Source organism: Rhineura floridana, chromosome 17 (genome assembly GCF_030035675.1).
Source record: "Rhineura floridana isolate rRhiFlo1 chromosome 17, rRhiFlo1.hap2, whole genome shotgun sequence".
NCBI lineage: Eukaryota > Metazoa > Chordata > Lepidosauria > Squamata > Rhineuridae > Rhineura > Rhineura floridana.
Genome location: NC_084496.1, coordinates 31,508,261 through 31,533,804, shown reverse-complemented (window position 1 = coordinate 31,533,804; position 25,544 = coordinate 31,508,261). Strand labels below are relative to the sequence as shown.

At 42.8% G+C, this 25,544-nt stretch overlaps 1 protein-coding gene across 6 annotated transcripts in view; it reads left to right on the top strand.

The window, feature by feature from the left end:
• The window catches only part of CREBBP (CREB binding protein), a 167,840-nt gene that overhangs the window by 105,186 nt on the left and 37,110 nt on the right, over window positions 1-25,544 (top strand). For all 6 annotated transcript variants that reach the window (XM_061600152.1, XM_061600150.1, XM_061600149.1 and 3 more), the window contains 4 exons: window positions 1,083-1,171; window positions 10,804-10,884; window positions 12,459-12,515; window positions 14,133-14,210. In XM_061600152.1, the coding sequence (XP_061456136.1) occupies window positions 1,083-1,171; window positions 10,804-10,884; window positions 12,459-12,515; window positions 14,133-14,210 (305 nt within the window). The remainder of the gene's footprint in view (window positions 1-1,082; window positions 1,172-10,803; window positions 10,885-12,458; window positions 12,516-14,132; window positions 14,211-25,544) is intronic.

Sequence of the window (25,544 nt, the reverse complement as noted above, 5' to 3'; positions counted from 1 at the left end):
TTCTGTTATGCTGTATAACAATGCTGTCCTCTAAGGCCCAGCACTCCAGTTCTCCCATCTTGGCTCGGAGCTTCTAGCATTAGCGTATAAACATTTGTCTCTAGTCTCTCTCTCTAAGTGTCTTTGGCACTTCTGTTTAGGCCTCTGGTACTTTGGCCTCTCTGAATTGCTATTCTGTGCCCCTGCACTCACAGTGCTTAGTTTGAGGCCTACCCCATTTAAAGTTTCATCAATTTTTTTGTCTACATCCCAGGGACGATATTTCTTCCATACTGGACACTCCTCAGCTCCTGTGGGCTTTCCCTATATGAACAGTTTAAAACCTGCTGCGCCACCTTTTTAATTCAAGCACCAGCAGTCTGGTTCCATCCCAGTTCAAGTGGAGCCCACCCCTTTTGTACAGACCCAGCTTGTCCCAAATGATCCCCAGTGCCTAACAAATCCAAACCCCTCCTCCTGACCTCCAGCAGGAGGCTGGACTCGATGGCCTTACAGGCCCCTTCCAGCTCTACTATTCTATGATTCTATGACCTCATAGTCTCATCCACACATCGAGACTATTTTCAAAACAATGTTCAATTTTTTAACATTTGTTATATCAAACTTAAAAATGTTGACTCAAACATGTAGAGATCTGTTCCACTTGGTGCAGTCAGATGAGAACTAGATTGACTTGGTACGCCCAGCTCATCAAGTTCTGTAACTAGTAAAATAGAGTAACTGGGGCTACTTCAGTGGCTACTAGTCACAGTGGCTGTGTGCTTTCCTCCAGGACCAAAGGCCACATGTCATTGAGCATCAGTTGCTGGGGAATAGTAGTGGGGAAAAAGGGCTCCTGATCTCACACCCTGTTTGTGGACTTCCCAGAAGCACCATTGAATTTTTTTGGGGGGGAAGGGGTGTCCCCCCTTTTCGAAAACAACAGTTAATACTGAATTTAAAAAAATAAAATATTGGACCTCACAAAATGGTACATTTGTCATAGAAGCTACAGCCAGAAGAAGAATGTGTACTGCATAGAAATATTCTTATGTGCATGCATATGGTTTTTGAATATAGCAATCTGTTCTCTTCTTTTGCAGTATGAATTTTCTCCTCAGACCTTGTGCTGCTATGGCAAACAGTTGTGTACCATTCCCCGGGATGCTGCCTACTACAGTTACCAGAATAGGTAAGTCTTGGTCTTCTCCTGCTGAGGTCAAAACTCAGGACTAAGAAGATGATATGGACACCTATCATGCATATGAGCCTCAAGATGGTCTCCTGTCCCCTTGATGAAGAGTTACTGCCATGCTGCGTAGTCCAAGACTGGTTATTCTTTTAATAGGTTATTCCAATGTTTTCAAACACAAAATGAAACATGGGGCATGGAGTTAGAGGCTGGAAAAATAGTACTGGTGCAATGGCGGGAGAATTGTGTTTGGATGTGGAACACCCAGCAGTCATCAGTTCCAATCCATGCTCAGCTGTGAAGCTCCCTGTGTGGCCTTGGAAATGCCTGTCTCAGGTTAACTCACCTCACAGGGTCATTGGCCTAAAACACTGCTCTGAGGTCCTTGGAAGAAGAGTGGGATATAAAAACAATAAAACAAGCACCATATCAAGTATGTTAAAACTTCATTTTGTTTTTTTATGGGGGGGAAACTATATTAATGCAAAAATGTACCTTTGTTTCTGTATTGGTGGTATCTAATCTTGGAGGTAAAGGTTGAAATAGCTCAGCTTTCTAATACTCTTAACACCATCATCTTCTGTCCCCTCCCATGTTCTAATTTTTTACTTTCATAGATCCTATAAAACTTGTGACCCACTAAGCTTAATGCTCCCCACCTCACTAAGGTATTGTGGCTTGCCAGGTGTAGTGAAGGACGCTCACAGGTAGAAAAAACAGACAAAGCAAGGGAAGGGGAAGAAAATGGAGGCAGAGATAAAAGGGAAGGAAATGTGACACTTTTACTTCGGCTCATTTACAAGCACATATTGGACTAGCATGTCATTCCAAAAGCTTCCTCAAAAAGGTAGTTTTGAGGAGGAATTTGAAGTACATGAAGGAGACGATTGCACCAAAATGTTCTGAGAGGCAGTTCCAGACATACAAGTGGGAACAGCAAGGGGGAAAGGCCAGAGCAGGAGACCTTTGGATGACTGGGGGTGGCAGTGGAGCAGGACAAGCAAAGGAATATACGAGTGGAGAGATGTAGGGGAGGAAGGCCGTGGATGATGTAAGCACAAGAAGCTTGTACAGGATCCAAGAGTGGTCAGGAAGCCAGTCTGGGAATTTAAGGAGAGACATTGCATGGTCAAAGTGACAAGAGAGATGAGTAATTTTGGCAGTAGGGTGGATGGGAGCAGACCAAGGTGAGATGCCAGAAAGTCGAAAATTGCAGTAGGCTGCATGACACATGTTCAGGGCTTGCATAGAGAGGAAGGGCTATACTTATGTAACATAAAAGGAGAAGCAACATGATTCAGCAACAGGCTGAATATGGGGGGCAAAAGAAAGAGAAGAGTCAGGAAGAAGCCAAGACTTACTGGCTGATCAGTAGGGCAGCATGGTGATATGTGGATGGCATTGTTGTCTATGGGGAAGGATAACATGCAAGGAGAGGATTGGGAGGAAAGAGGAGAAGCTTGGTCTTGGAAATCCTGAGCATGAGATAACGTCATAGCATCCAAGCAGAAATGTCAGAAGCAAATGAAAATGTTGGGTTGGAGGGAGAACATCCTCTTCATAGAGGCAGTACTGAAGACCATGGGATGTGATGGCCACACAGAGAGAATCGTAGAGGGCCAACTACAGATCCCTGAGATACCCCAACAGAAAGAAGGAAAGCAGAGGAAGGGTTTCTTCCTATTAGGCAAGTAGGAAGAGAACCACTGAGGACAAAATCACGAGGATCTAGAAGTCAAGTAGGAAAGTGTGATCCTTTGTATCAGAGGTGGCAGAGACGTCAAGGAGAACGAGGGCTGAGCAAAGTCTTTGGATTTTGGCAATGAGATTGTCGGAGATTTTCATGAGTACAAGAGGTGGAGAGAAAGTCAAGACATCAGGAGTAAAGAGCAGACTCCAGAAGTAAAAAAAATAAAGGACAGAAACAGAATGGACATTGATGGAATTGATTCTGTTTCCTGACTCGTAACTGAGCAGAGCAGAGGGAGCTATCTCAGCTGGTCCATAGAAGAGGAGATACCAGCAAGCCATCTTTCAGAGAGCGAGCAAACAAGGAGAGCAAACAGGAGTTTGACAAAGGAGTTCAACAGGGGAGGTCAAGGGGGTGGTCCCTAAAAAAAATATTACTAATTCTTCTGGTACAGTGTACCACATACCTGTGGGACTCTCAAGTTTACCCTGAAGTAGGACAGAATAAAGCACAGGCCACTCCAAATCAAATTGTTAGAAAGAAACAAAAGGTAGAAGAGAGTATGAACAGGAAGGACACTCCAGTGGTTGTGACCTGCAAGGTGTGTGTTATGTTTGTTTTCTTGCCTGAAAACAACATGGCATACACATGCACCAAGTGCAAGCTCGTTGCACTGTTGGAAGAAAAAGTGAGAGGCCTGGAATGGCGGGTGGCCACACTGAGGACTATAAGAGAAGATGAAGAGTTCTTAGACAGAATGCTGGAACACCAGCAGCAAAGAGAAATGGAGGTGGAAGAACAACTGCATGTGGTAGCAGAAGAGGAGACTGCTTTGGAGAGGAACAACGAAGTGGAGGAAACTCAATGGGAAAGGGTGACAGGAGCAGAAGAACGACAAGACATCCTTCACCAGTGGAACTATGGAACTGCTTTCAGCCATTCGAGGATGAGACTGGAGGACAGCCTGTGATGGAAGAATTATAGGAGACCCCGTGCGACAACAAGCAAGAGGCTGAAGCTCAGTCAAGCAGGGGCAATGAAACCACGCCCCACAATGAGAAGAGAAGAGTACTAGTAGTGGGAGATTCCCTACTGCATGGGATTGAAACCCAAGTATGCCATGAAGATCCGTGGACGCCAAGTATGCTGCCTACCAGGAGGATGGATTAGAGATGTGACGGAAGGGTTGCCATCACTCATCAAGCCCACCGACAGGTATCCCTTTCTCCTCATCCATGTGGGAACAAATGATACTGCCAAACGGATCTATGAAGAAATCACATCAGACCTTTAAGCTCTGGGAAGGAAACTCAAGGACTTTGGGTCCCAGATAGTTTCCAGTACTTCCAGTACTTAAAGAGGAGTAGAAAGGGAAAGAAAAATACTCCATGTGAATGAATGGCTACGAAGGTGGTGCAGACGTGAGAGATTTGGATTCTGGGACCATGGGCTATGGTTCCTGGAAGATAGACTGCTGGCAAGTGATGGGTTGCATCTCACAAGGACTGGGAAGAATGTGTTTGGCCACAGCATGGAGAAGTTCATCAGGAGGGCTTTAAACTGAATCCTAAAGGGGAGGGAGATGTAAACTTGGTGGTAACAACTGATGAAGGCTTATGCACAGTAGCGGGACCAGAGAGATCAGCTCTAATAGGGCCCAGTAACAGCCCTCAGAAAAATGTAGTAAGGAAGCCAAGCCATAAATCACATGGTCTTCGGTGCCTGTATACTAATGCGCAGAGCATGGGAAACAAGCAGGACGAACTTGAACTCTTAATACAGGAGGACAATTACGACTTCATAGGTATAACTGAAACTTGGTGGGATGACTCCCATGACTGGAATACAGCAACTGAAGAATATAACTTGTTCAAAAAGAACAGAAGGAATAAAAAGGGAGGTGGAGTTGCACTATATGTTTAAAAATATATATCCCTGCACAGAAATACAGGAAGATGAACTTGGTAGCTCCACCGAGAGTATCTGGATTAAAATTAATGGGGCAAGTAATAAAAGGAATGTGGTGCTTGGAGTCTATTGCCATCCACACAATCAAGAAGACGAGAATGTAACTTTTGAAAAGCAAATTGCCAATGTTTCGAGGAGGCATGATGTAGTAATGGGGGACTTCAATTATCTCAATACCTGTTGGGAGACAAATTCTGCCAAACATGGCCCCTCCAAGAAATTTCTGACTTGTGTTACAGATAACTTTCTCCTACAGAAAGTGGAGGAAGCAACCAGAGAGCTATCCTGGACTTTTCTAACCAATAGAGATGATTTGGTGGATGAAGTGGCAGTTATGGGAACTCTGGGGGAAAGTGACCACACCATACTTGAATTCTTGATTTTAACAGAAGGAAAAGCTGAGAGTAGCCATACACACACCCTGGACTTTAGGAAAGCTGATTTTAATAAACTCAGAACAATTGTAAGTACTGTTCCATGGCAAGCCACCCTAATGAGAAAAGGAGTCCAAGATGGGTGGGAGTTTCTAAAAGAGGATACTAAAAGCACAATGGCAAGCAATTCCAACAAGGGAAAAAGGAGGGAAACAGCAGAAGAAGCCAATGTGGCTTCACAAAAAGCTTAGAGAGGACCTGAAAATAAAAAAGGACACATACAGGAAGTGGAAAGAAGGCCAGGCCACAAAGGAAGAGAACAGAAGTACTATGGAACTGCTTTGATTTGGATTCCTGCATTGAGCAGGGAGTTGGACTTGATGACCTTATAGGCCCCTTCCAACTCTACTGTTCTATGGTTCTATGACAGCACTTGGAGAGGGTGGGCCAAGGGATGTTTTGTTTTTATTTTTTAAAGGAAACTGTTTAAGCCAAGAAGGCACAGCAGAGAAGAGCTTGAAAATGTAGGGGTAATGAGGTGGGTAGGGGCAGGGGAGATGCTAACTAGAAGATGGGGATTCAGGCCTGGCATCCGGGTTTTGTGGCCCCTTGGCCCCTTCCCCCTTTAAGTAGGGGGCATGATAGAGGTTTATAAAGTGCATGGCACTGTTTTTGTCTTGTTTGGGGTTTTTCTCTTAATTTTTAAAGCTTTTAGGCTGCAATCCTATACACGCTTACCCAGGAGTGAATCCCATTGAACACAGTGGGGACTACATCTGTTATGTTTTTGCAGCTATGTGAAGACTTCACAAACATTACCATATTGTGAGAATTTAAAAATCATGAGATGTCAGATAGAGGCCTTGGGCAAAGGGTTCGGAAATGTCATGGCTCTAAAAATCACTCTAATTGCTGGTCTGTTGTGCTTGGCATCCTGATGTTGATGCCACCCCTTGTGGCTGGGTGCCAGCTCTGTTGCTGCTATCTCCTTTGGGCAAAGGCACACCTCAGTGGGTGGCTGGCGTGCCACATAGCTCCTGCCTGCCTTGTGCACATGGCATAAGAGATGGCTGGCTGCTGCTGCTGCCGCCTCCTCACTTTCTTGGGTGGGGTGGGAACCCAAGTCAACAGGTGGGTGGGTAGGTAGGTGGATGCAGCTTCTGCTAATGCTACCTTACTTGGGTAGAGCTGTGCTAACAGATAAATTTAATGATTACCCCTGCTATCTCTGGTGAGAGAGCTTTATCTCTCAAATTCCAAGGTGTCATAAATTAAGCTGTGACTAGCATTGTTCTGTTAGAGGGGACATCATCTGGGAGGAACTGGTAAGAAATTTAGAGTTCTTCCTTATTGTGCAACATAGCCCATCAATACATACCTTCTTTCATTATCTGAATGAGGATGCCTGTTCTTGTATTCTAAGTGACAAACAAGAGAGGTCACAAAGGAGCTGATTCCCAAAATGCAACGCAGTCACGATCGTTTGCCCTGATACATTGAGATGAACCAAAGAAAAAGTCATGTCCCGTGTCACATCACAATGCCGCATCAATCACAATACAGCACCTATCCAAAAAACCAACCAACACACCGTTTAAAAAAAAAATCCGCACAGCAGTTACGCAACTTAAAAGGGAAGGGGGGAAAGGATACATAACAGTAGTGAGCCTCACCTCTCAACTGAGGAACTGTACAATTTGTCCAGCCCTTTCTCTTACCTAGGGCTGCTGACTCCCACTAGACTGATACGCTCCTGTTGCATGCAGCTGCTGCTTGATGGCACCACTCCTGCCTCTCTGCTTCTTCATGAGGAGCAGGGGATCAGTGTTTGGCCCACTGTGTGCAGATGCAGCCTTGAGCTGTGTCTGTAGACCTGGACTTCAAGAGCTCTTGTTGGAGTCACCACTGGAGCTCCCAACAGTCCCGGAGAAGCACAGCTCTGGCAAATTGGCCCTTCCGAGTCCTGGGGCCGTAGGTAGGTTCCTCACCCAAGGAGGCATGTGGATGGTTAAATGAGGATAGCAGGGTTAACTCATCTGTTCTGATGACGGGGGGAAGATTGATGGAGAGCTGGAAGCCAGGGAAGGGGTGAGAAAGAAGGGATCAGAGGTTCAGTTTTAGCATAGTAAGAAGTTGAACAGAGGCTGACAAGCAGGTAGCAGGGCATCAAAGATGCTTGGGATTCCTATAGTTTGTGTGTAACGATTACTGTTTAGTCAGGTTGATAGCAGAGGAAAAGGAGCAGAAGAGGTCCGAGCCAGCAAACTCTTTTGTTATGCTTCAAAGGTGTTCAACTGAGCAAGAATGTAAAGATGTTGAGTAGAGGGGGTGATCCAAAGCTGGAGATGAGAGGGTTGAATAGTTTGTGAGAGTGAGGAAAAGGTGTTGAAAGTTGTGAGGACAAGGATGAGTTAAAGGTGCAAGCTGTGGAGTCTTAACAAGCAGGCAGAAGCCACACAAGAGGAAACAGGACTGTGCCTCAGAGAAAGCCAGTTGATGAATAGAGAACACAGAAGAATCAGGGTGGTGGGCTGTGAGCAGTGCAGGAGGTGATTCGATAGGGGGAATACTACAGAAGAGAGAGAGAGCAGCTCTTGGAGAAGACAAGATCAAGATAATGCCCAAGTTAGTGCGTTGGGGAGTCTATCAAAAGACGGAGATCAAAGGTGGTGGTTAGGAAAAGGAAGCATCTGGGTGGAAATCACCAAAGAGAACTTTGGGGGGGGGGAGAGATATTTTCAGAGAGACAAAAAGAAAAAGGCAGGCATCAGGGTTCTGAGATGAACATGATAAAGTGCCAAGGATTCAGAGTAGTAATGTGTAGATGCAAAGAGGAATCGAGTCATTTTCTTCAGAGGCAGAGAAATGGGCTGGGAGATAGGAAGTGGCTGAATTTGTAAGAAAGGAGGCCAGTACCAGCAACACCACCTTTAGGGTGAGCTTGAATGGGAGAAAGAGAGACCACCAAGGGGAGAGGGCAGCAACAGTGGCCATATCTGGTGGGTGATGTCAAGTTTCAAGGAGAGCAGGTCACTTGAAAGTATGTCAGAAGCAGATGTTAGCTGTGCATGGGCAATGTTTGAAAGGAAATAATTGAGCAGAAAATTTGAGATTGGTCTTGGAGTTTCCTTAAAACAAGAGTTCACATTAAATTAGCTGAAACTTTTGTTTGTACTTGACACTCTTAAGTGCTATACTTTAATGAAGGGAATCAGATCTGTTGTGTCAGTATTTGAAAAACAGACTGCATTTGAGAGGCTTTCCATTCTTCCTGAGTTTCCATGAACCACACAGACTGTTTTTGTAGGGCCAAAAAGAGTTTCCAATTACATTTGCTGTTCTTTGACACCCTGGGCTCCTACTGGGAGGAAGGGTGGGATGTAAATCTAATAAGTAAGTATTTTATGAACTATGAAAGCCAAATTACAAATTAGAACTACAAATTAGATTAGGTGGGGGAGTGAAAGCAAAGAAGCAAATTCTGCCATTTCCTTATAAAACAATGATGAGGAGATCCAGTTGTCTGGGCAGCATTTCAGTTTTGCATGTCTAACATGGAATTATTTCAGGGCTGCTGTTAACTTTAGAAGATGCTGAGCATCCCTTGCCAGATCAGCTTTGGGGATTGCTTGCAGCTGCTCACTGGACCAGCTTCCCTTTCTTCCTTTGTCATAAGGCTTTCCTTACTGTACATTGCTGTAGCATCCCCACGTTGTTCTGAGGCTAGATCCCAGACTGAGGAAAGTGGAATGTGACTGGTTTCATAGGGTGATCTTTCCATATGGATAGCCATTGAAATGAAAAGTTTGAAAAGGATAGGGAAGAGTTTTATTTTATTTTTGTAATTCATAGTCTTTTATGTGATACATAATTTTAAAGCCCAAAGAAAGTGCTCCTCTGTTTTTCTTTAAAACATCCAGCAGTAGCAGAATTTAGAAATTATTCAGTGCTCTTCCACACACCCCTGCCAAGGCTCTCTTCTGTATATGATCAACCAAAAAAGCATAGTCTTGAGCCTGGGCCTTGCTGCAGTTTAGAAAATGACACAACCTCACATGGTTCTGGTCCACGTTGCACCAAATATAAGTCCTGCCTGCTGCTGGCTTCATAAGAGTAGGGTTGAGCATCTTTGGGGCCACCACTAGAAAATCAACTTTGGGATTAGCCAGATTCTCACCAGTAACTTCTCACTGTTGCATGAATGAATGTTGCTGAATGGTTATGACTCAGGGGAGGTGATAAAACTGCCTTAATAGATGGTGCTTTTTTATGCTTTCAACATCTACCTTTGATTTTCCTAGTATTTTATTGCTGGCTTGTCTCCAGTGGAGTAACCTGCTCTTTATGTTTAAATAAAAACCCCTCTCCCCACGAACAGATAATCCCAGTTAACACTCAACCTGTCTCTGTACGTGTGTGTGGTGTGTGTTTGTAGGGACCACCCAGCAAAGTCATTGATGGTTCATTGTGGTGGTCAGAGTTGATTACATATTCACATAGCTTTGGTATTTTGACTGCTAAAACTGCTGTGGCTGCTTATACTCTTTTCTTTTGTTTGTTTTTAAGATGTTACTGTGTGTTTCCTCTTCTTTTGATTGTGGTAGCCTGTATTTCTGCCTTCCTTTGTAATTCAGTGCTTACCTTTTCCAAACTTTTAGTCAGGATTGCCTTAGTATGATATAATTTTGCTTCCAGTTCACCCAGAACAAAACAAAATGGTGGCCTTAAGACTTTCAGATGCAGATTGTGTCTGACAGAAGGCCTTTGGAGTAATCATCTTGGATTACTCTAAAGCAGCAACGGATGTGGACTGACTGACCTCCAGTCTGGTTTACAATCATTTTCACAAGTTCCTATTTTAGTTTGCAAAGCCTTAACATATTTCTTGTTTATATTGTTTATAATTACAATATAAACAATGTAGTTTATAAAGTATACATACATAACTGGAAATTCTGAGCCATGAATGCATTTCTGTTAAATGTTTGTCTGGAGTATGAATTTGGTTTCATTTGTATTTTAATGCATTTTAACTGAGCAGTTGGTCACATTTAACACAACTTTTTCAGTAAGTCATATTTTAATACACTTGACAGTATTAAAACTATTCCTTCTATAGTTTTAATAAAATAATATCATCTTGGTTACTATAAGTGTTTTTAGGCTGCTTCACAGAAGCTGCTTGCTTCAAAGAAGTTGGTGGATAAAACCTAAAATAAAAATTGGATCCAAATTCTGTACAAGTGGATGCACTTAAAGAGTACTCAAGAGACTCTCATTTGTCACCAGTGGTGGTCTGTGACGACTGAAATGAGACCGAATCCTAACTTGTGCTTTGCCACGGCTTTCTGCTCTGCGTTGTCTTGGTGTTTGTGTCTTACTACTTCTGTCTGTGCTGTCTGTCCCCCTCCCTCTTCTCTAACCCTCCCTTCCCCTCTGTTCCTTTTCATTGTCCACACTGACCCATCAATCGACCAACCAACGACACTCCCCCTTTCGTCGTGGTGATCTCTGCCCTGCTCTGATTGGTGGCGCCATTGCTTGGGTTGCTCTGTGTTTTGGTGGACCAGTTCACCCAAATATGGCCTTCTTGCTGACAGGTATCACTTCTGTGAGAGATGTTTCACTGAAATCCAGGGGGGAAACGTTACCCTTGGTGATGACCCTGCCCAGCCACAAACGTAAGTAACTTGCATTTTAATAACGAGAGAACACTTCTAGTCATGCCTTAGGTACATCAAACGTAGCAAGCAGGAAGAGACTATGTGTCTTGCTCATCATTAATAGTAGCAGCCCTTTATGGGTAACTCTGGAAGCAGCTTCTGTTTGGGTGTGGAGTCTTGTTCACCATGAAGAAAGCTGCTTCTCCTGGCTGCTGCCTGTGTTCCATCATCAAGGTGTCATATTTTGTTTAAAAGCATGAATGTTGAGCCGGAAGGCCCCAGTTGCCACCCAGCTATGATACACTAGGTGGTCTCCGCTAACTTAGCTCCTGTAAATGTTGTTCATTCTTCATCATTTTAATGCTCGCATTGGTGAGGCTCCAATCTCCTTCTCTGCCATATCAGTTTTGTTTAGAACTTTCCTAGTAATTTGAGAAGCCTCAAGACTGGCAGCTTTCTGTATTGTATTTAACTTGAATGATCGCATAAGTATTTCTTCAAGCTTTGCTTCAAGTATTAAGTTGACATAGGGTTTATTCTTATTAGCTTATCTAGTAAGAATAACTTAGCTGGCAGTTGAATGCCAGCTTTGCTTATTTAATTTATTTAAAAGGTTTATAGCCTGCTCTTCATTAAAATAATCCCAGAATAAGATACAATACAAAAAGCAAAATACAAGATCAAAATTATATAAACCAATGAAACAGTAAAGCATCTATAGCACGTCAAACAGATCTAGCAAGCAGACATGCCATCTCCACAAATAAAAAAAGTTAACCAGTTCAAGGCTTGAGTGAATAAATGCTTTTTTTTAACTGATACCAAAGACCCACCAGCATCAGTGGTAGTCATACCTGAGAGGGGAGGGCATTCCATAATTGGGGCAATAGGACTGAGAACACCTTCACACACATTACTGCATAACAACTTGATAAATGTACTACTATTTAGAGGATGTCTCCACCAGATCATAATAAATGAGCAGGTATATATGGGAGCAAGTGAATGATCAAATATCTAGAGCCTAAATCATGTTGGGCTTGTATGTCAGAACAAGCACCTTGAACTTGGCTTGATAGAAAACTAGCAGCCATTGCAGTTCATTCAGAACTGGTTGTAATGTATAATTGTGTGACTGTCGCAGTCAGTGGCCTAGCCACAGCATTCTAAACTAGCTGAAGCTTCTGAAACAAGCCCAAAGGTAGGCCCCACAAAGAGCACATTGCAATAATCCAGACATGAGGCATCAGTGCATGGATCACCATTGCCAAGCTATCCCTGTCTAGGAATGGCCATAGCTTATATATCAGACACTCCTTGCCATGGTGTCCACTTGTGCCTTCATCAGTAATGTTAGATCCAGGGGTTCCTCCAGATTCCAGAGCTGCTCCTTCAGGAGGAGTGCAGCCTCGTCCAGAATAGCAATACCCAAACACAGGAACTGCCTAGTCACAACACGTTCATCTTACCAGGATTAGGAGTGTCTGAAGTGCAATAATACTTGTCTTGTGCAGATGTCTGTTAAGGAAAAATGCTCTTTTGTTGTGATGAAGTGGGCCGAAGTGCAACAATTTCTCTCTCTCTCTATGCAGAACAATATCGAAAGATCAGTTTGAGAAGAAGAAAAATGATACACTAGATCCAGAGCCGTAAGTATAAAGATATCTTAGTGTTTAAAAACTTGAACTGAGCTGCAAAAAACTGTTTTTGACGTTCTTCATACAGTGTTTTAGACCTTACCTAGAATTCATGTGGGGCAAACTTTGCTCTGATGATTTAAAGGAATAGGAAATGCATTCTATAGCATTATTTAATTAACATGTCTGCCTGAAAATCTTGAGTTTTTCCTCAAGGTGCCACCTTGAAATCAGCTGTCCGATTGTTTTTATGAGACCAACAAAAACCACCTGAGTATTATATTACTATTTATTTGTATAGACACATCGGTGTATGTGGCACAATCAATAAAAGTTACCTGCTCTATGAAATCAGTCTAGCTTTCAGCAGCAGTCTAGCTGTAGTTCCTTCTCTAGTGACCGTTATACTTAAATCAAAATGGACTAACTCTTTATTTTTCATTGCTGTTTTCCTCTTACATCCTCTCCGGTTGCTAGCCCCAAATGCAGTTTAGCATTTCCTGTTGTGATCTGAGTGATGTCTTGGGTGAGGCGACTCATTGTACAGCCAATCCAGAGCCATTTGGGATGTGACTCGGGTCTGTTTAGGAGACGTTAAGCCCTCATCACTATTTACAAAGTTCCAGATCTGCATCATGTCCCTTTTAGCCTGGACAGCAATCAACTGATATTGTCACAAAGCCTCTCTTGCCATTCTTTTCTCAGTGATGGCTGCCTTGGTCTTCATTTACCTCTTGGTAGTTGTTTGTTTCAACCTTATCAGTGGTATTACTGACATAGCAGAACTTCTCTGCACTATAAAAATGTTAATTATTAATGCCAAACATTAGTGACCCAGAGAATATATGGTGTGTTTAACAGATTACTGACTGTTACAGACTGGTATAATAGATGTTGGGATTATACCTTGATGGCTAAGCTAACATACTCTTATTAGGGCAAGAGAATAGAATTTTAGGGTTTTTTTTATCAAGATGAAATATTTTTATTTAATACTGTAGAAGATGAGGTTGATAATAGTTATCATTTTACACAGTTTTGAGAACAAAGATATTTAATTAGTATATATGTGATTGTTGGTTTTGACTTAAGGAGCATAGCTGTATATGAATTACTATGGATTGTTCGTAAGGGCTTTGCTTCCTTATTTGGATACATAATTTTGATGGACTTTCCTTTATAAAGCATACATTTTGATGCATATCAGTAATAAAACACAGCATTATAAAAACAAACAGATTGTTGACTGGCATCATACCTCATATTTATTAGACTTGTATTGTTCCTTGTTCACTGAGGCTCCCCAACCTTAATAATCTTACATAAATCAGATTCCAAGAAAACTATATTAAAATTGAAAGTTGGCAGTTTAAAATACTACACATTGCCAAAAACACCCTTTCTTATTCTTGGTGATTAAACCATTGTCCCAATAAAAAGATTTTGCAAAATGCTGGGGGAAGTGAGTTAATGATCTGTTTATAGCACTCAGATATTTAAGATATGGTTGATAAACAAACATTTAAAGTTTTTTTGACTAGGAAAGTTTTCACTAGCTCCTCTTTGAACTTTCATGTTTTTGCTTTAAGAAAATTAAGGCTTGTTCTCATACCTTGTTTTCTTGCTCAGCTTTGTGGATTGCAAAGAATGTGGCCGGAAGATGCATCAGATATGTGTGTTACATTATGACATTATTTGGCCTTCAGGGTAAGTCTCTTTGAAAGGTACCAGTGTTTAGTGTGATGAACTTTTAACCAGCCTCCTACATTCTGGTTCTGTTCGAATTATTTGGAACAAAAACACCTTCACTCTTGTGAAGATGCGTGGTTCTGACTGGAAACTCACCGTGCACATAATGCATCAGTGTAACCTTTTAATTTCTTTGTTTTATTGAGCCAGAGGGCCTCCATCTCTGGTAAAGCCTCCCTTAGAGGCCCAGAAAATAGTCTGTTCTGCTTTTCAACTGAATGCCCTCCTTCCTGCCCCAGCTGCAGTTTCTCTGTGTCATTCACACTGTGCCTTATTTTTAGGCATCTTGCAGGCTAACAGATGTGTTAGGAAGCTTTTGTGGACCAGAGGGCACTTCATCATGCATGAAGTGTAATATATGATTTTTTTGGGGGGGGGGGATGGAAAAGACTGAGATCAGAGGGAAACAAAATGCAAAAAAAGCCAAAAAAACTGACAGTGATAATTACGTAAAAGCAAAATAGCTCCAGGAGTATTTAACAAAGCAGTCTGTTGGTGATGACACAGACACTGCAGCATTGGTAAGCATTTTTATCACATCTAAATTCATTCACAAAGTTTTTGATGTTGTGGTTTCAGCCATGTTACCTGTAAAGGAGGATTGGGAAGAGTGGATCCATTTTAGCATTGCCCACCTGGTTTCTCAGTACAACACCAACATTGACTCAAGTGCTGGTGGGAGGAAGGTCTGCTGTGGTCTGATGGGATTTCATCTCCTCTGGGAGAACTGTCCTGTCAGGTGCTAGTTATGCATGTTTGTAACTGGTGTGCTCTTGGAAAAATTATCATTAAAATAAAATTTAAAAAATTGAAGCTCAATCTAATAAAAATGAGTGAACAGCAGTTAACTGAGAAAAACAGCAGCAAAAACTTTTGGTTGAAGGCCTGTCTAAACAGAAAGATCTTCATCTGCTTCTAGAAAGATGACAGACAGAACTTGGCAGGCCTCCCAGAGTTCCAAAGTCTGGGCACAGTCACTGTGAAGGCCTTTTGTTGTGTCTCCACTAAAGGTGCTTTGCATATTTGTAGGACAGTTTTCCAAAGATCTTAATACCCAGGCAGGTTTATATAGAACAAAATGGTCCTTCAGATAACTTGCTCCAAGCCATTTAGAGCTTTAAGGGTCATAGCCAGCACTTCAGATTGTGCTAGGAAATATTTTGGCATTCAGTGAAGCTGTTTTAACAATAGAATCACAAGTTCTCTGATAACTGGTCCTGGTCAACATCCTGGGTACCACACTCTGGTATAAATTTCCTGAAAACTTCTCAAAGACAGCACCAGATAGAGCATGTTGCAGTAATACAACAGTAATACAATTCAGACCTTGGCAAGTTCATTTTCAAAAAGAACTAGTTCAAGTTCAAGATGTCCAAAAAGGAACTAATTCCAGTTCATGTTTGTCCTTTGTAAAACTAACTCAGTTCATGTTTCATTCACAGTTCAATTCAAGTTCATCTAAATGATCCTCTTCCATTTTTTTCAGCATTCAGAATGTTATAAGTACCCTCACAAAGACTAAGAAAACATCAGAACACACACACACACTGTGGAATGTGAATGGTTCAGTTTATTTTCCTCATCAATTATCGTCTTTAAGCTTAAAGACCCAAGGAGTCTAAAGAGTAAAAAATACGTGTAAGAGAATGAACTTGAAGATGAACTAGAAATTGTTCAGAGTTCTAACTCAAAATGAACTTAATTCACATTCCATTCACCCTGCAATTATGGGAACTGCTTTCAGGTGTTGTTCAGATATTTCTGAACTAATTCGATGAACTTTGTTAAGCTAAACTAGTTCTTTCCAAGCACTAATGGAGATGTAACTATGGCATAATTGTCACACCAGTCTCAGCTGTGCAAATGCAGTCCTGCCAACTGTCACCGCCTGGGCATCCAAGCCTATGTCTGAATCCAAGAGCCACCCCTAAACTGCAAATCTGCATCTTCAGGAGAGTGCAACCCCATCCAAGATATATTAAATCCCTATAACCTGATGTGCCAACCTACTGACCAGGAGCATTTTTTGTCTTCTGTGGATTAAGCTTAAATCTGTTTGCCCATTAACAGTGCCACCTTGACAGCTGCCTTGAATTGAGGTGGAAAAGAGAAAGAGAGATGGGGCCATCAGGATGTTGATGACACTGAAACCCAAAATCTGTGGAATTCTACCTCCAGTTTTATCATTTTATGTAGCTGTTGAATGGCATGGGGGTCAAAATGGAACACAGAGCTAATGGCCAAGGAGTCCCCCAGCACCACATTCTGTAAATGTATTTCCAAAAACAACTGGAAGCTCTGCAAAATGCTGTCCCCAAGCCCAGCTTCCATGGTCAATAGTATCAAAAGCTGCTGAATGTTCCAGCAGAACCAGCAAATAATGCACTTTCCCTTTTCAGTTCCTAGCATATCCATTCTATAACCAGAACTGAAACCGGATTGAAATGGATCCACGTGATCTGTATCATTCAGAAAAACCTGGAGCTGAGATGCAACCATATGTTTAAAGTTCTTGCGCAAGAATGTAACATTGGTCACGATGCTGCTGTCAAACACACTCCCTGCCTGAACTGTCCAGAGGTGTTCTCAGATATGGTGTTGAGGACTCCTCAGATGTCTGCCTTGGGGACCCTAACAACCGTGCTGAGGTTAGCTTGTCAGAGGTGGCTCAAGACATCATTGCATTGTGATACCTGTCTGGCTGTTTTTGATAGGATGGTGAGCTGGTTGGGATGGTTCATTAACCTTGTTCTCATAGACACCTTCCTAATAAGGTTTCAGCTGGCAGCAACTACTTCCCTTTGATGGGGTGGTGAATCCAATAAGATTGTCTGCCCAAGAAGTTAATGAGTGCCCTGGGGAAGTTTACAGTTGGCATGACTGGCTCTTCAGATGAAGCCTTAAGTTGACATGATCATTCCCAAGGGCGCTTTCACACAATCCAGAGAACTTGGCATGTATTAGATTGGAATATGGCTAGAACGCAGATAGCAGAAGACTCGAAGCAAATAGAATCAAATGCAAGAAAGGGTTCATTACTGAACCTACTCCTTGGCAGTTAAGATGGCAGAGGAACCTTCTGTGCCACCATTACATTCGTGGTGTGTCATCCAGCAGAGCTTTTTTATTAGGTTTTGTTTTGTTTTTTACTACCCCTGAAAGGAATGACTTGGGGACCCTAAGAAGCCTGCTGTGCATGTTTGCAAAGCATTTTGATAAAATGGCTAATATCTACTCTGACTTGGATGCCACAAATAAGGCAGAACAGTCTGTAGCTGCATCCAGAGCACCATCTGGTCTAGTTTTGTGGAATGAGTTTCAGTAGCTTTAGTCTGAAAGTGTTGACAAGGTGCTTGGAGAAGTCTGGCATTGTACCTTGTGGTTGATATTTGCCCTGCTTGGTTAGTTTTTATTTATTTATTTATTTAAAATATTTATACCCCGCCCTTTTTCCGAGGATCTCAGGGCGGCTTACATTAAAACATTAAAACAGCAATAATTAATAAACATGATATTCAGTTTAAGCAATTTAAAATGGAATTAAATAAACATAGGTTAAATCTAACTACATTGGTTAAAAGCCCATCTAAATAGAACAGTCTTCACCTGTGCACGAAAATTTGATAATGAGGAAGCCAACCGGATCTCAATAGGGAGAGAGTTCCACAGTCTAGGGGCGGCCACCGAAAAAGCCCTATTCTGTGTCTCTGCAAGATGAACTTGCAGGAAGGAAGGGGTAATCAGTAGAGTCTCGCTGGAGGATCTTAAAGTCCGAGCAGGTTCATAGAGGGAGAGGCGCTCTGACAGATAGCCTGGACCTAAGCCGTATAAGGCTTTATAGGTCAAAACCAGCACCTTGAATTGTGCCCGGAAACAAATGGGCAACCAGTGGAGCTGATACAACAGCGGTGTTGTATGTTCTCTATATCCCGCCCCAGTTAACATCCTGGCTGCAGCTCTTTGTACCAATTTCAGTTTCCGAGCAGTCTTCAGGGGCAGCCCCACGTAGAGCGCGTTACAGTAGTCTAATCGGGATGTAACTAAGGCATGTGTCACCGTGGTCAAGTCTGACTGGTCAAGGAACGGGCGCAGTTGGCGCACCAATCTTAATTGAGCGAAAGCACTCCTAGCCACAGCCGAGACCTGTGCCTCCAGAGTCAGAGCCGAGTCCAGGAGCACTCCCAAACTGCGAACCTGTGATTTCAGGGGGAGTGTAACCCCATCCAGCACAAGTTGAATCCCTATTCCCTGCTCCGCCTTCCGACTGACGAGGAGCACCTCTGTCTTGTCAGGATTTAATTTCAGCTTGTTCGCTCCCATCCAGTCCATCACTGATACCAGGCATCGGTTGAGAACCTGGACGGCTTCCTTGGTTTCATCAGGTGGAAAGGAGAGATAGAGTTGGGTGTCATCTGCATATTGGTGGCACCGAACCCCAAAACTCCGGATAACCTCTCCCAGCGGTTTCATGTAGATATTAAATAACATGGGGGACAAAAAGTTGATCACATCAAGTAGAAGGGAATTGACTGGTTGGACCTTGGCAATAATTAATGCTTCCCTGAGAAAGAGGGCAGTCCCAGCTGTCTTGAAAGGGGCAGTTGGATTGGCACTCCTTTAAAAAGCCTCCTTGGATCTCAAAGATTATAGTAACTACTGGCCAGTTGCAATTATCTCTTTTCTGTGCAAAATATTCAAGCAGATGATAGTGATACCACTTCAGACTTTCTCTCTTAGATGAGATGGATTTTCTGGATCCATTTCAATCAGGTATCAGGCCCATTTTTGGTACAGAAATTACCTGTGTCACCTTGATGGATTACCTATGACCTTGTTGATCCTCCTGATCCCTTGGCAGCCTTTGATACTTACAAAGCATTCTTTTGGATAGGCCCTGAATATGGTGGTTTCACTCTTCCTTTCAGGATGTCTTCCAGAAGGTAGTACTGGGCGATTTCTGCTCAGTTCCTTTGCACTTGTTCTGTGGAGTCTCCTAGGGCTCTGTCTTGTCCCCCATGCTGCTTAATATTTATATGAAACCTTTTAGAGAGCTCATCAGAGGATTTGGGGTAAAGTGTCTTCAGTATGGTGGTAGGAACATGGGTAGCTGTCTTATACCAAGACCCAGGGTTCCTCAGGGAAAGAGGCTAGGGATACAAAGGACATCTTGGACCAGGAGAAGGATTTGCCAGAAGAAGGGCTAGTCTTTGATGCCCCTACCTTCTCAGGAGTTCCAGCATCAGAGGAGTCTGTGATAGCAGTGCCTCTCCAGCCTGAAGAGGTTGCATTGCCTTCTCTGGTCTCTGGGGACTCCAGCTCAGAGGCCAACACTACCCTCTCCAGCATTGTGGAGCCTGGTTTGCACCTTGGTACACCAGTGAGCTAAGGGCAATGAAAGAGGCTGGACGACGGCTAGAGCGCAAGGGATGAAAGATGTGCTGTGAGACTGATCGGGCACAAGTAAAACATCATAACCATGCCTACTGTGTGGCAGTAAGGGCGGCGAAGAAGGCCCATTTCTCTGCCTCTGTCACATTCTCAAGTAGCCGTCCAGTGGAGCTTTTCCATATTGTCAGGGGTCTCTTAACATCAACTCCAGGAAATGGAGTCGTAGACCCTTCGGAGGCCCACTGTGAATTGTTTGCAAGGCATTTTGAGGGTAAAGTTGCTCACCTCCTTAGCAGTCTTGATGCCCCATCCTCATCTAATGTAGTCCCCAATAAGGTGTCCAGTGCAACTTCTTGGGAACGGTGTCAGTTGATGCAGCCTGATGACGTAGACAAGGTGCTTGCGATGATGCGGCCAGCAACATGTCCTCTCCACCCTTGCCCTTCTTAACTTGTTAAAGCTTTCGAGCAGGTTTGACTGAGTGGATCCAGGGTGTGGTCAATGCCACATAGCAGGAGGGAGTGGTTCCAGCAGCCCTGAAAGAGGCGGTGATCCTATCACTCCTGAAAAAGCCCACCATGGACCCATTGGTCTGCAACAATTACCGACCAGTTACAAATACCCCCTTCTTAGGGAAGGTGATTGAGAGGGTTGTGGCACAGCAATTGCAAGTACACTTGGATGAAACAGATTATCTTGACCCATTCCAGTCTGGGTTCAGGCCTGGTTATGGGACTGAATCAGCCTTGGTCACCCTGATGCATGATCTTTATCGGGAGGACAGGGGGAGTGAGACCCTGGTACTCTTACTTGATCTCTCAGCAGCTTTTGATACCATTGACCATGGTATCCTCCTGAGCTGACTTGGTGAGATGGGTATGGGAGGCAGTGTTTTACAGTGGTTCCGATCCTATCTCCAGGGTCGTTTTCAGAGAATAGCATTGGGTGATTATCTTTCGCCCCCCTGGCAGTTGTGCTGTGGGGTGCCACAGGGTACCATCTTGCCCCCAATGCTGTTTAACATCTATATGAAGTCCTTGGGAGCCGTCATGAGGAGATTTGGGGCGAGGTGTCAGCAGTACACTGATGATACCTAGCTCTATTTCTCTGTAACATCTGGATCGGGAGAGGCTGTGCAAGCCCTGGACCGCTGTCTGGTAGTGGGCTGGATGAGACCCAATAAACTGAGTCTGAATCCCAGCAAGAGAGAGGCGCTGTGGGTTGGTGGTTGCCAAGTTCAGATAATTGGTCAGTTGCCTGCTTTGGATGGGGTCATACTCCCTCTGACAGAGCAGGTCCGCAGTCTGGGGGTGCTCCTGGATCCATCTTTGTCACTAGAGGCCCAGGTGGCCTCAGTGGCTAGGAGTGCCTTTTACCAGCTTCTGCTGGTAGGACAGCTGCGGCTGTTTCTGAACCGGGATAGCCTGACCACTGTTGTCCACGCACTGGTAATCTCCAGGCTGGATTACTGTAATGCTTTCTGTGTGGGACTGCCCTTGAGGTTGGTCCGGAAGCTGCAGCTGGTGCAAAATGTGGTGGCAAGACTGCTCACTGGGGCAGGGTATCACCAGCATGTCACCCCACTACTGAAAGAATTGCACTGGCTGCCCATTTGCTACCAGGCCAAGTTCAAGGTTCTAGTCTTGGTGTTCAAAGCACTATACAGCTTAGAACCAGGATACCTGAAATACCGTCTTATCCCTTATATACGCAGTCAGTCACTGCGCTCTGCAGGTGAGGGCCTCTTGCAGATACCATCTTATCAGGAGGTCTGTTCTGCAAAACATAGGAAACGGACCTTTAGTGTGGCAGGAGGTCTGTTCTGCAAAACATAGGAAACGGATCTTTAGTGTGGCAGGAAGACTGTTCTGCAAAACATAGGAAACGGACCTTGAGTGTGGCGGCACCTACCCTGTGGAACTCCCTACCCTGAAATATTTTGTTGTTATGTGCCTTCAAGTTGATTACGACTTATGGCGACCCTATGAATCAGTGACCTCCATCTGTCATAAACCACCCTGTTCAGATCTTGTAAATTCAGGTCTGTGGCTTCCTTTATGGAATCAATCCATCTCTTGTTTGGCCTTCCTCTTTTTCTACTCCCTTCTGTTTTTCCCAGCATTATTGTCTTTTCTAGTGAATCCTGTCTTCTCATGATGTGACCAAAGTATGATAACCTCAGTTGCATCATTTTAGCTTCTAGTGATTTGATGTTGTTGTTATGTGCCTTCAAGTCGATTACAACTTATGACGACCCTATGAAACAGTGACCTCCAAAAGCATCTATCATGAACCACCTTGTTCAGATCTTTTAAGTTCAGGTCTGTGGCTTCCTTTATGGAATCAATCCATCTCTTGTTTGGCCTTCCTCTGTTTCTACTTCCTTCTCTTTTTCCCAGCATTATTGTCTTTTCTAGTGAATCATGTCTTCTCATTATGTGTCCATAGTATGATAACCTCAGTTTCATCATTTTAGCTTCTAGTGACAGTTCTGGTTTAATTTGTTCTAACACCCAATTATTTGTCTTTTTCGCAGTCCATAGTATGCGCAAAGTTCTCCTCCAGCACCAAATTCTAATGAGTTGATTTTTCTTTTATCTGCCTTTTTCACTATCCAACTTTCACATCCATACATAGAGATTGGGAATACCATGGTCTGAATGATCCTGACTTTAGTGTTCAGTGATACATCATTACATTTGAGGACCTTTTCTGGTTCTCTCACAGCTGCCCTACCCAGTCCTAGCCTTCTTCTGATTTCTTGACTGTTGTCTCCATTTTGGTTAATGACTGTGCCGAGGTATTGATAATCCTTGACAAGTTCAATGTCCTCATTGTCAACTTTAAAGTTACATAAATCTTCTGTTGTCATTACCTTAGTCTTTTTGACATTCAGCAGTAGTCCTGCTTTTGTGCTTTCCTCTTTTACTGTCATCAGCATTCATTTCAAATCATTACTGGTTTCTGCTGAGAGTATGATATTGTCTGCATATCTTAAATTATTGATATTTCTCCCTCCAGTTTTCACACCTCCTTCATCTTGTTCCAATCCCACTTTCCGTATGAAATGTTCTGCATATAAATTAAACAAATAGGGTGATAAAATACACCCCTATCTCACACTCTTTCTGATTGGGAACCAATCGGTTCCTCCATATTCTGTCTTTACAGTAACCTCTTGTCCAGAGTATAGGTTGCACATCAGAAAAATCAGATGCTGTGGCACCCTCATTTCTTTTAAGGGATTCCATCGTTTTTCATGATCTACACAATCAAAGGCTTTGCTGTAATCTATAAAGCACAGGGTGATTTCCTTCTGAAATTCCTTGGTCCATTCCATTATCCAACGTATGCTTGCAATATGGTCTCTGGTGCCTCTTCCCTTTCTAAATCCAGCTTGGACATCTGACATTTCTCGCTCCATATATGGTAAGAGCCTTTGTTGTAGAATCTTGACCATTACTTCACTTGCATGGGATATTAAAGCAATAGTTCAATAATTACTGCATTCCCTGGTATCCCCTTTCTTTGGAATTGGGATGTATATTGACTGCTTCCAGTCTGTGGGCCATTGTTTAGTTTTCCATATTTCTTGACAAATGTTTGTCAAAATTTGGACAGATTCAGTCTCAGTTGCTTGTAGCCACTCTATTGGTATGCCGTCTGTTCCTGGTGATTTGTTTCTTCCAAGTATTTTAAGAGCAGCTTTCACCTCACATTCTAGAATTTCTGGTTCTTCATCATATGGTTCCTGCATGCATGAATCTGTCATCCTGGTATCTCTTTTATAGAGTTCTTCAGTGTATTGCTTCCGTCTTCCTTTTATTTCATCTCGGTCAGTCAGTGTGTTCCCCTGTTGATTATTCAACATCCCTACTCTTGGTTGAAATTTCTGTTTAATTGCTCTAATCTTTTGGAATAGGGCTCTTGTTCTTCCCATTTTGTTGTCCTTTTCTGTTTCTATACAATTAACTATTGTAGTAGTTTTCTTTGTCCCTACGTACTAGTCATTGTATTGTTGCATTTAGGGTTCTGACTGTGTTTCTATCTCCTTTTGCTTTTGCTTTCCTTCTGTCTTTAACCATTTCAAGTCATCCATTGAGGTCTTTCTCTCTTTTTAACAAGAGGTATTGTCTTTTTTCATTCTTCCCTGATAATGTCCCTGACTTCAGTCCATAGTTCTTCTGGTTCTCTGTCAACTATGTTTAAAGCCTCAAATCTGTTCCTTATTTGATCTTTATATTCTTCTGGGATGTTATTTAAATTGTATTTTGGCATTATGATTGCTTTGTTCTTCTTCTTTAGCTTTACTCTGATTTTCGATACGACCAGTTCATGACCTGTACTGCAGTCTGCTCCTGGTCTTGTTTTTGCAGAAAGTATGGAACTTCTCCATCTTCTGCTACCAATTATAAAATCAATTTGATTCCTGTGTTGACTATTTGGTGATGTCTACATGTACAATCATGTTTTCGGTTGCTCAAAAAATGTGTTTGAAACAAATTATTGGCTTCACAGAATTCTGTAAGTCTTTCTCTTGCTTCATTTCTGTCTCCTAAGCTCCATTTCCTACAATTCCTAGTTCTTCTCTGTTCCCTACTTTTGCATTCCAGTCCCCCATGATTATCAGAGCTTCCTGTTTTGGTGTGTGATCAATTTCTTCCTGTACTTCTGCATAAAATCTCTCCAATTTCTCTTCTGCATTTGCTGTTGGAGCGTAGACTTGGATGATGGTTATGTTAATAGGTTTCCCATTAAATCTCAGTGATATCACTCGCTCACACCTTGTGTTACAGCTCTTAATTGTTTTTGCTACATCACTCCTCACTATTAAAGCAACGCTGTTTCTTCTGAATTCCTCATTTCCTGCATAAAATATTTTGTAGTTGCCTGTTTGAAAATGTCCCATTCCCATCCATTTTAATTCACTCGTGCCAAGTATTGTAACACTGATATGTTCCATTTTTTGCTTGACAATTTCTAACTTTCCCTGGTTCATGCTTCTCACATTCCATGTTCTTGTTGTGTGCGTCATACAACTCCGGACTCTCCTTTCGCATCTGTGCGCATCAGCCTCTGAGCTTCCTTTAGGCTTTGGTCGAGCTGCGTCATTAGTCACAGCGCTACTCGTGCTTGTCCTTTGTTCTTCCCCAGTAGCTCAGTTAGTGCCTTCTGACCTGGGGGTCTCATCTTCCAGCACTATCTCGTGTTGCAGTTTGGATTCTCTGTTCAAAGGGTTTTCGTGGTAAGAGGTATTCAGAGGTGGTTTACCATTGCCTTCCTCTAAGTTTGGATGCATCTTAGTTTGGTGTCTCAGCTTTGACCATTCCGCCTTGGGCGCCCCTGCTAGGAGCCTAGCCTCTTGGTCTGGACTCCTGATGGCATTGCTCTCAGCTTCTTCAACACTCTCAAACCCCTTCACCACGTTAAGGTGTGCATCCTAGAGGGAGCCCTTAAATATTATAAATATTTAAATATTAGACAAGCACTATCTCTGTTATCTTTTCGACATCTATTGAAGACCTTCCTCTTTCAACAAGCCTTTTAAGTTGAGACCTTATCCCAGTCTGCTTCTCTGTTGGAATTGCTTTTTAATATGTTTTTAAACCTTTTTTTAAAGATGTCTTCAAAGCTTTAAAAAATGTTTTAAAGTTGTTATGTTTTAGTGTATTTTAAAGTCTATTTTTATGATGTTTTAAAGTGTTTTTAGTGCTTTTGTTTGCCATCCTACTGCCTGCTGAGGCCACTGCATTCAGACCTAAACTCTTCAGTGAGGCAAAGAGATGTGTCATGTGATCTGCCAAGATGCCATCCATGAATGCCAAAATAGCCAGAGCTTGAGCACCCATGTGCAACTCAGGCATTAATATGGGCTCTAACTCCAGGTTGATAATGGGCCCAATC